The 15,169-nt window shown below is 38.6% G+C and overlaps 1 protein-coding gene and 1 pseudogene across 1 annotated transcript; both read right to left on the bottom strand.

Annotated features, from left to right (window-relative positions):
• Positions 1–8,501: 8,501 nt before the first annotated feature.
• LOC142986019 (uncharacterized) lies at positions 8,502–10,313 on the bottom strand. Its single transcript, XM_076134252.1, has one exon. The coding sequence runs from the start codon at positions 10,264–10,266 to the stop codon at positions 9,550–9,552; it is 717 nt and encodes a 238-aa protein (XP_075990367.1). The 5' UTR covers positions 10,267–10,313; the 3' UTR covers positions 8,502–9,549.
• Positions 10,314–10,954: 641 nt separating this feature from the next.
• On the bottom strand, positions 10,955–13,569 carry LOC142985745 (uncharacterized; annotated as a pseudogene).
• Between the last annotated feature and the right edge of the window lie 1,600 nt (positions 13,570–15,169).

Raw genomic sequence — 15,169 nt, 5'->3', positions numbered from 1 at the left:
TGTATTCGTATTTTGAAATTAGTAGATAGGTAGGTACTATAAGTAGGCAAGCGTTTAGTATAAACCACACACAATACAAATAATTCAAGCTTCAGAAACCACCCAAAAAATCTTATAAAGTTATTAAGTTTGCAAAGTTCTCGTGAAGTCATCGTTATCTTAGCAATTCCTAAAAATGATCACTATTATTATTTTCCAGGTTTTGGTCTAGTTTATTGTTTAAAAATTTTATACTTACAAACTCTATAATATAATAATATGCGCAGTGCGCACGTATAAAATAATAATAAATTAAATAAGCCCGCAGGGCACCTCGAGGCGAGGTGACGGGGACTAGCGACCCCGCGGTACTTGAGTGTTCCAGTGGGAAGTCACCCTTCCTCATCTCCGGCTTGCCTTAGTTGGCTGGTCGGAGTGAAAACTGATGAGGAAGCGGTACCCCGCCTCTGGCTTGCCTTCATTGGCCGTTCAGAGTGGAGTCGCAAGAGCAGAGCTTCCACTCTGTTCGGAGGACGGGTGCTGAGCGTAAGTGGCTAGTGGGCCAGTGATACCGGACCCTCAGGGAGCAAGTGATCTGAGTTTAACGTCCAGCGAGGCCTCTCCGTCCTTCAGCCGCTCACGTCCCTGTTGCCCCCTTGTTGCTATTTATGGGACTTGTTTAGGGTGACCCAGTTTGTGAGTTGGCAAGTCTCTGCCTGCCATTTTACCATGTTTTCAACATTGTTATCAGCAGGCGCCATAGTCCCTATAGATCCCCTGGTTTCCAGTCCATAAACACCCCATCCCAATAGCCCAAGTACTTTATTTTCCCATTAGTTTTGCCTTAGTTCCACACAGTCCGGTGATTGTCCTTGGGTGCATTTTATAGTGTAAACAGGGATAATCACCGGATTGTGACACCACACATTATTGAAAGATTAAAGCCGTCTAAAAAGGGCCTCTACGTGTTGGCTTCGGCCCCCCATTATGAACTTGTAATAAAATCTCTTTGGCTATAGTATTTTTATCTGGCTGGTTTTGGTATCATTGAAAGTTACAATTTTAAAAAACATAATTTGCGATGTTTATGGACCTAGTGCAGTGTCTGTGAGAGTAGCACAAATTTGGTTTAAGCGTTTTCAATCTGGTGATGTCAAAGATGCACCTCGCTCTGGTCGCCTTATTACGGATAAAATGGATGCCATCTTTGAAAAAGTGGAGCAAGAACGACATGTCATGTTACGAAGTAGCTGAAGAACTGGGTATTGACCACAAAACAGTTTTGGCGCATTTGAAAAAAGCTGGGTACACAAAAAAGCTTTGGGTACCTCACGAGCTCACTGAAAGAAACCTAGTGAACCATGTACTCATTCGTGATTCTATGTTACGACGTAATGAAACCGAATCATTTTTGAAGAAGCTGATAACTGGTGATGAAAAGTAGATCACGTACGACAAGAACGTGCGAAAAAGGTTGTGGTCAAGGCCGGTCAGTCTTCACAGACTGTGGCGGAACCTGAGTTAACTCGCAAGGTGATGTTGTGTGTGTGGTGGGATTGGAAGGGCATTATTCATTATGACCTATTACCACCAGGCAGGACTATAAGATTTTGAACTCTACTGCAAACAACTGGTGAGATTCAAGCAAGAAGTTGAGAGAAAGCAGCCGGAATTGATCAACAGAAGGGGTGTGGTGTTTCATCATAATAACGCTAGACCTCACATATCTATAGCCACTCAGCAAAAATTAATAGAGTTTGGCTGGGAGGTGTCCATGCATGCGCCGTATAGTCCTAGCCTTGTACCCTCAGATTTTCACCTGTTTCGGTCTCTTCAGAATTCTTTAGGCAGTTAGATTAACATCACGAGCGGACTGCCAAATCCACTTGTCGCGGTATTTAGATGAGAAGTCCCAAAATTTTTATAGCAATGGGATCATGTTCCTACTTACATATACTTTAGTTAAATGTAAATAAACTATATTAAAAATTGTCTAAATTTTCTTAAAAAATGCGAAAAAACTTTTATTTAACTAACTGCTTTTTTACGTGTGGCGTCAGGCACGGATATGTGTCATTTTGAAATCGATGATAACTCTTTCAATTAAGTTTTATGGAAGTTTTACCTGAAACTAAACTATCTTCATTTTTCACGTTTATTAAGCTCGTAGCCTTCGTTTCTGGATATTGTAATATTTTTTAAAAAGTAGGGGGCACCAACCTTTTTGGAAGTTGAAGTATTTGATATTAAATCATCATATCGTCCCCGTAGAGCGAAAAGTCATTAACTCGAAAAACCTTGTTTTGAGATATGGCTGTTCAAAGTTTTTAAAAATATAAAAATTCATAACTTACGATTGCAGTAACCTATCTCTACGTTTATAGTCTTAAATGAAGGAAATTATAACAAAGTTTATTGAATATAGACTACATTAAGAAAATATTGTCTGAACGCTTGGAAATATCAAAATTATATAAATTAGTTACTTTTATTTTTTAAATATGTAACATAATTTCGAGTTAGTTAATTTTTGATCAGAGTTAGTGATTTTTAACGCAGTATGAAATGCGTGTACCGATGTGAAAAATAACTAAATCCATTTAGTGATTTTACAATTGCTAATAGTAATTTTAATATGCAGAGATAATTCAAGGAAAAAGTAATTAAGTCGTTTTAGACATTTTTTAAGTATGGGTTAGATACAATCCTAAGACATGAATATTAATTAACTAAAATTAGTTAATTTGCTCATTTTATTTTCAGCTCAAAAGGGTTGACCTGGTTAATTTTCACATTCTTTAAAACAAAAACTATAATAGCTACAGGTATGAGGATTAGACAGAAAATTAGAGAAAAATATGGCAATTTCAATGGTGTCATAAAAAAAGAAATCATTAACTCGAGTTAATGACTTTTCGCTCTACGGGGACGATATGATAATAAATTATAAATGTATTACAGTAAAGCAGCTAAATCACTTTGCTGCGGTTGTCTTTAGCTTGTCTTCTATAAAATTTTACACCCGCTCTAAATAAGGATAAAATGTAAACAATAAAAATTTTATGTCTCGAAATATGGTAGGTACCTACTTACATATATAAAAAAATATCACCGTGCGTCGTACAATATAGGCGGTATATAAAATACAGTCCTCATATTTATAATTGTCTAAGGGTAAGCATGCAATAATAAGAACGATATGAAGTTCTTATATTACAAAAATACAAATAGGTACTTAGATAAAAAAATGCTGAGACATCATACTTAAATATTTGACAAATTATCATATCTGACAACTCCAGAATCGATTCTCATTATGCGTTATTTTTAAACACAAATAGGATTCAGATTACACATTCATTCATTCATTCGAAATTGCATTTGCCAAAAGCGCTTCGAAAAAGGACTGTATTCACTCTATATTAAAGGTTTATTTCGGATAAAATTGTATAGACTTACAAAAAATTGAAACAGACAATGGACGGTCGGTCTAGGAGCGGCCGAGACCGTCCATTGTTTATTGTAACAACACGTGGTATATATTTTTTTCTTTCGCGCATCTTGTTTTTATCAGACGTGCTTACTTTTCTTGTTATTTACCTTACCGATGACTTTCGCTTGTTTACTGGACTCTGTGTTTTTATCAATTGTGGTTTTGCATTTGTGACGATTTTGGCTGTGTAAAGTGGACTCTGATTTTGCGTTATGACGATTTTGGCTGTGTAAATTGGACTCTGATTTTGCGTTGTGACGATTGTGGCTTTGAACTGGACTCCGTGCGACTTCAGCCTGTGCACACATCTCTACTTGCCGTGAACTTCAAGTAAGATTATTTTTTATACATAAGTTATTGTTGCTAATTGACGGGCCTGTTGGTCTAGTAGTTAGTGAGGTGGGTTCGATTCCCATGCAGGTCAAACTTTGTGTGATGAGCACAATTGTTTATTCTGTGTCTGGCTGTCATCTATACTATAATCTATACTATATACTATAATATATATATATATTTTAATATATATATATTATACTATAATAATAAATAATAATAAATATACTATAATATATATATATTTTAATTAGCACGGAGACAAAAAAAAATGATGCCGAAAAGTTGAAACAAGCCGTGCAACAATCTACGTTTGGACTCACAGCCGATGAACCCCAAAAGCGCAAACCTCGGATTGTGATCGTTGGGGTTCCCTCCGCAATGCCCGAAAAAGAGGTTTTTGCCTGCATATTCGAACAAAACATAGCCGAGAAAATTCCATCTTTGACACTAGAAACCTTTTTGACCACATGCAAGTTAAGCCACAAATCCGGCAGGAAAGATGCCCAGAACTGTAATTATATAATTGAAGTCCCTGCTAATATTCGCAAGGCTCTCATCACTCAGACTCGTATATTCATAAACTGGACCTCTTGTCCTGTTAGGGACTTCACACTTGTAACTAGATGCTACAAGTGCCAGCAGTACGGGCATGCGGCAAAATCTTGCCGTGAAAGTCACACCATCTGTGGACACTGTGCGGCTACGGGACATAAAATAGACGCTTGTATAATGAAGCATACCACGGAGCCTAAATGCGCTACTTGCACACGTTACAATAAGCCCAATAAACACCAAACAGGAATAGCAGAGTGTCCCGCTAGAAAAGCTGCTGAACAGAGATACATCAACTCTGTTGATTATGAGGGTGCATAGGCGTTTAATTAAGTTATTTTTCGTAATAATTATGTGTGTGAACTTTGTACTTCATTATTATATTACTTCATTTTTCACCAATGTAAACATTCCATCAAACACTACTGACCCACTTACACTCGATTCCTTAGTTAGCAAATTTCTGAACTGCGTCATTAAATGCTTGACCTAGATTTTTATTTTTGTTTCAATATACATGTTTCGTTACTTAAGTTACATATTAGCATATTTTGTCATTTTTATATAATGATAGTGTATAGGTCCATTATAATCTTTATATTAACATAGTACTGCAATAATTGTGTTATCAAAGACTCTGACGGCCTTGTTCTCTGTCTCACCGTAACACAGGTACAAACCTAGCACGGGAGCTGGGGAATAATGTCTTGTTGGTCTGGAGTATGATACAGTTTTGTAGTGCTATCTAAACTTTACTTTGCCAGAAATTTTAACTATTATTATTTAATATCTAAATATTGTATAAGTAAATTTTTGTTTTTTATCAATAACGCTCGCCGTATCTAAGAGCCTGTGATACAGGATTTATTTATCCTAATACAGGCTCCCTATGTTTTTATTATGTACCTACCTAATATTCTAACTATAAGATGATGAATTAAACTTTATGTATTAATTTATTTGAATAAATTGAATTGAATTGAATATATATAAATGTATGTCAATTCAATTCAATTTATTCATATATATATATATATATATATGTGTATATATATATATAAGCAGCAATAAAAAATGTTACAAAAACGGGGAAAATTTTGGTTCATTTTCTCTTATGTGACGCAAGCAAAGTTGCAAGCTTGATATACATCGGACAGACCAAAAGAACAATAGCTGAAAGGGTCAAGGAACATGTCGCAGCTGTCAAGAACCGGCAAGTCAACAAATCCGCGATAGCTGAGCACTTGTTGGAAGCAGGAACCAATCACTGGATCGAGCTACATCAACCCCGGGTCCTCTCCACAGATCGTCACTATTACTCCAGGATAGTACGAGAAGCGGTTGAAATCAAAAAACATACTAATTTCAACCGTGAAGAGGGATACCGTTTATCATCTACGTGGAATCCTGTCATCAGCAGGTGCAGCCGTCGCCGGCATGACGTAACGCGCCAGTGTAAAGACGTCGTTAGTGTTGTGTGTCGAAGTACCGACAATTCCGAACAATGTACACTAAGTGAAAACCAAGTGAGGGTAGGCGTCGAAACTCGCGCCGCAAGAAGACGACGCTTAGCAGCCACATCAGTCAGCTCGTGACCACGGTCGTTGTAATGCGATCGAAACGTCGGGCAGCAAATAAGGTATCCTAACCTTTAAATTTTCAATCGCGTATAAGACCCGTTGCATTATAATATTATGTGTACTAGTCGCGAGAGTTTAAAAACAAAAACATTATTTTTTTATTGCTGCTCTGCTCCTATTGGTCGTAGCGTGATGATATATAGCCTATAACCTTTCTCGGTAAATGAGCTATCTAACACTGAAAGAATTTTCCAAATCGGACCAGTAGTTCCTGAGATTAGCGCGTTCAAACAAACAAACAAACTCTTCAGCTTTATAATATTATATAGTACTAGCTGACCCGCGCAACTTCGCTTGCGTCACCTAAGAGAATGGATCAAAATTTTCCCCGTTTTTGTAACATTTTTCGTTGCTACTCCGCTCCTAATGACCGTAGCGTGATGCTATATAGCCTATAGCCTTCCTCGATAAATGGGCTATCTAACACTGAAAAAATTGTTCAAATCGGATCAGTAGTTCCTGAGATTAGCGCGTTCAAACAAACAAACAAACAAACAAACAAACAAACAAACAAACTCTTCAGCTTTATAATATTAAGTATAGATATATAGATTAAGGAAACTAAATCAACCAACTTTAAAAAAAAAAACACAATTTATTTACACCTAAAATTAACAACTTTATCATGAGAACAAAAACGAACTAAACTAAACGCGTATTACTCCAATTATTCACAAATTAAGCTAAATAAGACACCAATCACTGTCTGAGCACTTTTTACACAATTTACGAATAAACAAGTCACGCCGCACACGACCGTTCCGTCCAAAGGCTGATGACAAAATGGCCGCCGCCCGGTGAAGCGCCGCCATTTATAGACTTTGCTTATCGCAATTATTTGTTGCGCTTAATCGGCCGTTCCTGACGCTGATGTCGTCCTCGACGAATTCCTCCATTCCACCTTCGTATGGCTATGAATCTGCCACCTCGTCGGCAGGAGGATCGAGTTCACCAGATGTCGATGGTCCCGGATCTTCGGTATCAAGCATATCATTATCATCTGAAACATAGGGTTACTTAGACTTTGCCACTAACAAAGTAGCTATGAAACAACACATACGATGTATATAACCAGCAAAGTAATTATGTTGTGGCCAACATCAAGATAATTATGAGAGCTCTCTAGCATAAACCCCCAAAATAAAACCACTCCTAGTAACGTTGCAGCTGTTATCCTCGTGTCCTGCGTTGCACGTTCAGCTCCAACTCAGCTCAGACCGCACCTGTGAACAGATTAGGCAGAAGGCGTCCCCGCTGCCTAAGGTAGATGGAGCCCAACTAGCACACAAGCGCTATAACAAGCTGTACAATGGCCGGTTTAAGGATTTTTATAACGCCTTAGGCTCCTTAGTAAGAAGTATAGTGGTTCTATAAGCGGCTACAGAGCTCTTGTAGCGTCAAATAGGCCCATACTGTTCAGCTTATAGCTCGACATTGGATCTACAGTGGTCGTAAATAGTAATTATAATAGTACGTAGTATAGTAGTAATACAGGAGCGCTAAAATAAGATGAAGGTGGTATAATCGCGCTACAAGAGCTTTTTCGCAGCTTCGTGGCGCTTACCAGCTGTTGTACAGCGGTGGTTAGCGCCACGAGCGTTCGAAAAAGCTCTTGCAGCGCGATTATACCACCTTTACCTTATTTTAGCGCTACTGTGTAACGGTTATAAATGCTAACGCTCTAAATTAGTAATATAGTCGGTTTATTATGGTGTAAACTAAATATATTTTTTTAAAATGAATCATCAGTGACAAATGAGGAGACATTTTATTTTTACGGATTGGATTATTAAAATAACAAGTAGTCTATCGCTTTTATTTCTTTGTGTACGTGATATGAAAGTGCGAGTTCAAGTTTGCTGTCAATATATATGTATTTTATCGTCAATATTTTCATGCGCCCTCAAAATATTCAGTTTTAAGTGCAAAAATTATATAGATATGTGGATTTGGAAATTGTATTTTGAACATAAATAAGACTTTGAGGGTTACAGATAATTTAATTAGGGTTATAGGTAATAAAAAATGATTTTAATTATGTTAACGTTACCAGGCTATAGATTTATATGATCTTCAAAAGATCGTAATAACCTCAAAAAATATGTTTACCAAATGCTATAATGGCGTCTCGATCAAGCAGCTCTCAGAGTTGGTTACATCTGCTCTAGCGCCTTAAGCTGTACAAAGGCTCTAGTGTTTGCTGTTGTAGACCTCAAGGTTTTGCAGTTGTGGCATAGGAGTGCACACCAGCATTTTACTCGTACTTTTAGGGGTCAGTCGTTGAATATTAAAATAGTTTGAAAATCTTTTTTATTTTATTTTATTTTATTTTATTTTATTTTATTTTATTTTATTTTATTTTATTTTATTTTATTTTATTTTTTTTTTGTTTTATTTTATTTTATTTTATTTTATTTTATTTTATTTTATTTTATTTTATTTTATTTTATTTTATTTTATTTTATTTTATTTTATTTTATTTTATTTTATTTTATTTTATTTTATTTTATTTTATTTTATTTTATTTTATTTTATTTTATTTTATTTTATTTTATTTTATTTTATTTTATTTTATTTTATTTTTTCTTTAAAAACAGTTGACAGACTGAACCACCACTGCACCTATGTAAATATATTATGATAATAATTTTAAGCTTTAGTATAAAGGTATATTACTCGGTTATAGCGCTTTAGGTCCTTAACGTAATTCTGTAATCCCCATGGCTGTAAAAATGTTTCGAATGATACCTTATACATCTATTTGCCGTACAGAAGCCATATAAATATCTGATATAACGCTCAAGGCGCTATTAAAGACCTACGCAACTCTTTTATAGATGAGTAATACACTAGCCCTAAAAAAATCTGTTATAGAACCTAAGGCATTACAAAAAGCTTATTTACGCTCTTGAGCGCTATAAGCGCAACGCATAACTCCGTTTAAACTCCTTTATCTCCTAAAGTCCCCTTATACAGTTTACGGTGTTATAGAAGATTCCATTAACTCAGTTATACTTCCCTAGGCTGTCTAGCGATGCAATTACATGCTCATATATCACTATAAGTCATTAGTTTCCTACTAAACGGCTACTGTCCCGCCTAGCTGTTAAAGGGTTTTTTAAATAGCTAGTATACAACTTATAGAGAATTGTACAGCATTTGAAAGACTCTTATGCAACTATCAGGCTGTATAACGACTGTATAAGCAGCTTGTGTGCTAGTTGGGAGGCATCTCTGATTCGCACATCTACACTTCATTATACGGACAGAGGCATCTCTGATTCGCATGTCCCAGACAGAGGCATCCCTGATTCGCATGTCCCGGACAGAGGCATCCCTGATTCGCATGTCCGCTTCCGGTTGCACAACGTCCACCATGACGTCACCGGACGTGAGTCACTTGACAAAAGTGCTAACAAGCGCTGGAATCCTTGACCCACTATGACCTCATAGAAAGTTTTAAGGGGGTAACTACACAGAAGACATTGTTAAGTCAGTAGGTATGTCAGTTAATAGATTAAATATTATGGGGTGGAGTTACTTATTAAGTTAAATGATTTTAGAGGCACATAATGAGGCAAGCCACCAACGTCGCCAACACCAATTGACATACTCACTTTCAAAGAAAGCAGCGCACGAATCTGGACACCACTCTCCATGCCAAGGCACCATATACTCAGCCGCAGCTTGCGTGGTCTTCCCATAAGAACCGCTGAGCAACTTTAGCTGGTACCGCCCGCTGGGTAGCACCTTGATCACCTGGTATGGTCCTCGCATGCCTGGATCTAGTTTTCCCACTGACTGTGAATACTTAATCACAAAAACTAGATCGTTTATCTGAAAAGAACGTGGTGTCCGTCGCTGCCGATTAACGTAAGCGTCTTGTTTGGCTTGATTTCGCGTTAACAATTCATGAGCTCTCGCTCTGCACAACTCACGCCAGCCCTCGCGATCATGGGACATCTCGATGGCCACATCTCGAACTAATGTACGGATAACAGGCGTGGCGGCGTCAGAACCAATCATCAGCTTCAGAGCAGAGGACTGTGTAGTCTTCTGCTTAGTCATGTTGATCACGAGCTGAAGTTTCCACAATTTGTCGGGCCGAGCTGAAAGTTTATTACTGACCTCGACGCGTAACATGTTTAAAACGGTTCTAACATATCTCTCGGCCTGCCCATTGGCATTATGCATTTCGGGTGTGATAAAATGTATATCGCAACCAAGCTCCGTAAGAAATTTTGAAAACTCGGACGACTCGAACATCCGTCCACGGTCGGTTACCAAGAGTTTCGGGGTGCCAAACAGTGATATGGCATTGGTGAAAGTTCGTTTGAGTTCACTTACATCTTGTCTACAAATAGGGTATAACAAACAATACTTCGTAAACGAGTCTACCATTATTAAAATGAATTTAAAACCATTTGATTCAGGTAGAGGCCCAAGTGCGTCTATGTGAACGGTTTCAAAAGGAACACTTGGTTTTTCCCAAGACATAATTGGTTGATGTGGAGCTCTAGGTATACGCTTTTTAGAAACACACACTAAACAATGTTTGATATATTTGGCCACGAATTGGCGAAGCCCCGGGAACCAAAAATGTTTCAGGATCAAATCGATCGTTTTCTCAGCGCAAATATGTTCATGTTCGTCGTGAAATATTCGTAACAAACTTAATATGTGTCCTTTAGGGATATAACATAACAGTCTAGACTGTTCGCCTACTGGGGTGTATCGATAATAAAGAAGATCATTTTGACGAACATAGCGTTGAGAATCTATCTCCCCATCTTGTAATTTCTGTAAAAGGCTTTGGGTCTCATCATCTGCCATCTGAGCAATTTGTGCCCAGTTACGCGGCCTAGTGATCTGATACACTCTAGCAGGTAATGGGTTTCGACTTAAGAAATCAGCGTGAGACATCATTGTGCCTTTTCTATACTCAATGTCGAAATTAAAGTCTTGCAGGTAAACCCACCACCGAGCGACGCGCGGAAGCAGGTCCTTCTTCTTTTGTGTTGCCTTAAGGGCATTACAATCAGTAACAACTTTAAATTTTAAACCGACTAAATAATGACGAAAATTTTGCAATGCTTTTACTACTGCCAGTGTTTCCAATTCATAAGAATGATACCTGCTTTCGGCTCTCTGGGTGGTTCTACTAAAGTAAGCAATTACATGTTTAGAACCATCCGCCTTCTTTTGCATCAATACTGCGCCATAGCCAATGCTACTGGCATCGGTATGTACTTCGGTCAATTGAGTCGGGTCAAAAATAGACAAAACCGGAGCGTTAGTAAGGGTCGTTATAATTTCTTGACGGACTTTTTCCTGCTGTGTGCCCCAATGGAACGGCACTTCCTTTTTAACTAACTGGGACACACACGCCGTTTTGCTGGCATAGTCCTGAACATAGCGTCTAAAGTACCCTGCTAATCCTAAAAATTGCCGAACTTGTTTGACATTACGAGGAGCAGGGGCATTGACTAAGGCTTCTATCTTACGGGGGCTCGGTCTGACCTGACCTTGACTAACTACTCGCCCTAAGTACTCCACTTCAGCGCATAAGAAAGAACACTTACGAAGGTTGACTGAAAAACCTGCCTTGGTTAGCGTTTCGAGTACATCGTTTAACAGAGAAATACCTTGCTCTACTGTGTGACTCATAATGAGCACATCATCAACGTATACGAGAACGTTACCAGCCTCTATATGATCGCGGAGTGTGTCATTTATTATGCGCTGATAGACTACCGGAGAATTCGTGAGCCCATAAGGCATACGGAGGAATTCATAGTGCCCCTCTGGGGTAACGAAAGCGGTTTTGTGCACTGACTCATCATCAATTTTGATCTGCAAGAAGCCAGTCGCCATATCAAGACTACTGAAGAATTTAAAGTTACCTAATCGGTCTATATGATCGTCTATCAGAGGTAGAGGGTAGCGATCCCTAACAGTGAGGCGGTTGAGAGCCCTATAATCGACACACATCCGGTCACTACCGTCCTTCTTCTTTACCAAGATTATAGGACTGGCGTACTGAGAGTTAGACTCCCGGATGATACCCTTGTGCTTGAGGTCGGCTATAATCTCTCGGACTTTAAGTTTCTCTGAATGTGATAATTTATACGGCCTATAAGCGACTGGGGTGTCATCCGTGAGGGTTATGTTCATCTTTCCCGTACTGACTGTAGTTGACGCCGTACCAGTTATTAAATATTTCGAAAACTTGCTAATTACCGACAAGACAGACTCACGTTCAGGGCCTTGAAGAGGCGTATTTATATCGACAGCGTCGTTAGAAGGGACCGTGTAAACCGTTTTAGTTGCTCGAGTCAAGTACTGTCCGTCCTTAGTTCGTACGTAAGTAATATCTTCGCGGTTAAGAATGTCCGTACCTATTATAATGTGGGTACTTAAACTATTTCCGGGTACTACTACTAGGTCAGCCTCAATCGAAATTTCATCGAACTCAATAGTTAAAGTTACATAACTATCGGCCTCAATGATAGTGTTGCTAATTCCCTTTAACAAACAACGTCTAGGCTTCCTTTCACACGAGAAATATTTTAAAACTGCTGACGAAATTAATGAAATATTTAAAGCACCAGTATCTATAAGCACGTCAATAGGTACACCTTGTATAACGGCAGATTTCAAATCATTATTTTGAGACGAGCCAGATAAGGGCTTATTACATAAATTTATGTTTCGCTTATTACGTGGATCAGACTTATTTTTTATAAAACAAGTATTTTCTAAGTGTCCCGGCTTTTTACAAAAACTGCATGTTAATTTATTTGAGTCACCAATTGGAGGCTTAAAACTCTGATCGTTATTTGACTTCTTGGGGCAATTAATAGCTTTATGACCCGGTAATCGGCAGTTAAAACACCTTGGATTATGTGATTGATTTAAAACAGGACGTTTGTGCAAAACATTTTTAAAGTCCTGTTTAGCACGACTGGGCTTCGCGTATATTGACAAAAATTAAACCAAATCGGCGCAAGTCAATTCAGCGTTGGTTGCTGCTGCCTTCACTTGCGGATCGGTAATGCCCCGTATGACAATTGATACCCTTAACTCGTCACTCAACCCCTTAACCGTCTTGAGACGCAGTAGAGTTCTCCGCGCGTACTCGGCATACGTGTTGTATTTATCGGAGGTAGTTTGCATTGTATTAAACAAAATATTTGCGTAGTCTAACTTGCGCGGGCACAAGGGTTTGAACTCAAGAATGAAATTAGACCAGGATCTATCATTGGTTACCCACTCGTTCAGCCAAGTCCGCGCATCGCCCTTAAGACACAACGATACACGCGATAAACACTCAGCGTCCCCCCATCCATTACTAATTCTGGCCCGTTCGACTTCCTCACACCACGCATCAATGTCATGTACATCTGGGTCGAAGTTCGAAACAAAATACTTTTGACTACCTTCCGGCCTAAGCGTTTTAATTGCATCAGCTAATATACGCGCCGTGTCTAACGTTCCCTGTTGTTGAGACTGATCAGTTGATGAAATATTAGAGGGTAGGTCGGACGCGGTGTTTTCTACCGGTTGCATAATCGTCGCATCGATTGAATCCAATCTATACCTTCTAGCAGTCAAGGTACTACCCTGGCAGTTTTTATTTTCAATGATAGTGTTATTTTGGATTGATGAAAGCAAAGGGGTATGCGATCTATCCGATATATTTGCCGTATTTAATTCGTTACTACCACGCTCAGCTTCAAGAGTATTTAATCGCGAAAGGATCGTATCTAATGTACGTTGCATTACTACGTCACTTTCGCGGCGGCCATGTTTTGTACGAGGTTGGTGTGGCGAACGACTAACGGATCGCGAGCGGTATCTATCACGCGAGCAAACGATATCGCGCGAGTGACTCGTGTCACGCAATCGGGATCGATTCCCAGTTCGTGACTTATCCCGCGAGCTACGCGTACTTCTCGAACGAGATCTACTTCGCGGCTTAGAATATCTCGAGCGACGACTATCACGCGACCTAGACCGCGCGTCGTGACGACGCGACTTGCTTTTAGAATCTTGCCGCTTATCGGCCATGCTTTCCACAAAATGAACACAGTAAAAACAATAAAATCGAAACAACTACTTACATGAGCAGAGCGTATCTCAACGCTGATTGGTGTCTTATTTTTTATAAATCTCAATAATTAAATTGATTCGTTTCAGGCCCGGTGGGCTACGAATAAGAATCCCACTTCTGAATTAAGGAAACTAAATCAACCAACTTTAAAAAAAAAACACAATTTATTTACACCTAAAATTAACAACATTATCATGAGAACAAAAACGAACTAAACTAAACGCGTATTACTCCAATTATTCACAAATTAAGCTAAATAAGACACCAATCACTGTCTGAGCACTTTTTACACAATTTACGAATAAACAAGTCACGCCGCACACGACCGTTCCGTCCGAAGGCTGATGACAAAATGGCCGCCGCCCGGTGAAGCGCCGCCATTTATAGACTTTGCTTATCGCAATTATTTGTTGCGCTTAATATAGTATATATAGTATTATAGTATATAAATGAGCTATCTAACACTGAAAGAATTTTCTAAATCGGACCAGTAGTTCCTGAGATTAGCGCGTTCAAACAAACAAACAAACAAACTCTTCAGCTTTATAATATTAATATAATATATATATATATATTATAGTATATAGTATAGATTATAGTATAGATGACAGCCAGACACAGAATAAACAATTGTGCTCATCACACAAAGTTTGACCTGCATGGGAATCGAACCCACCTCACTAACTACTAGACCAACAGGCCCGTCAATTAGCAACAATAACTTATGTATAAAAAATAATCTTACTTGAAGTTCACGGCAAGTAGAGATGTGTGCACAGGCTGAAGTCGCACGGAGTCCAGTTCAAAGCCACAATCGTCACAACGCAAAATCAGAGTCCACTTTACACAGCCAAAATCGTCACAAATGCAAAACCACAATTGATAAAAACACAGAGTCCAGTAAACAAGCGAAAGTCATCGGTAAGGTAAATAACAAGAAAAGTAAGCACGTCTGATAAAAACAAGATGCGCGAAAGAAAAAAATATATACCACGTGTTGTTACAATAAACAATGGACGGTCTCGGCCGCTCTTAGACCGACCGTCCATTGTCTGT

The sequence above is a fragment of the Anticarsia gemmatalis genome, chromosome W (genome assembly GCF_050436995.1).
Source record: "Anticarsia gemmatalis isolate Benzon Research Colony breed Stoneville strain chromosome W, ilAntGemm2 primary, whole genome shotgun sequence".
NCBI lineage: Eukaryota > Metazoa > Arthropoda > Insecta > Lepidoptera > Erebidae > Anticarsia > Anticarsia gemmatalis.
This window is presented reverse-complemented; position numbering and strand designations above follow the sequence as displayed.

Coding starts and splice junctions, on each gene's coding strand:
- LOC142986019 (XM_076134252.1), bottom strand. CDS start 10,266: ATGTTCGAGTCGTCCGAGTTTTCAAAATTTCTTACGGAGCTTGGTTGC.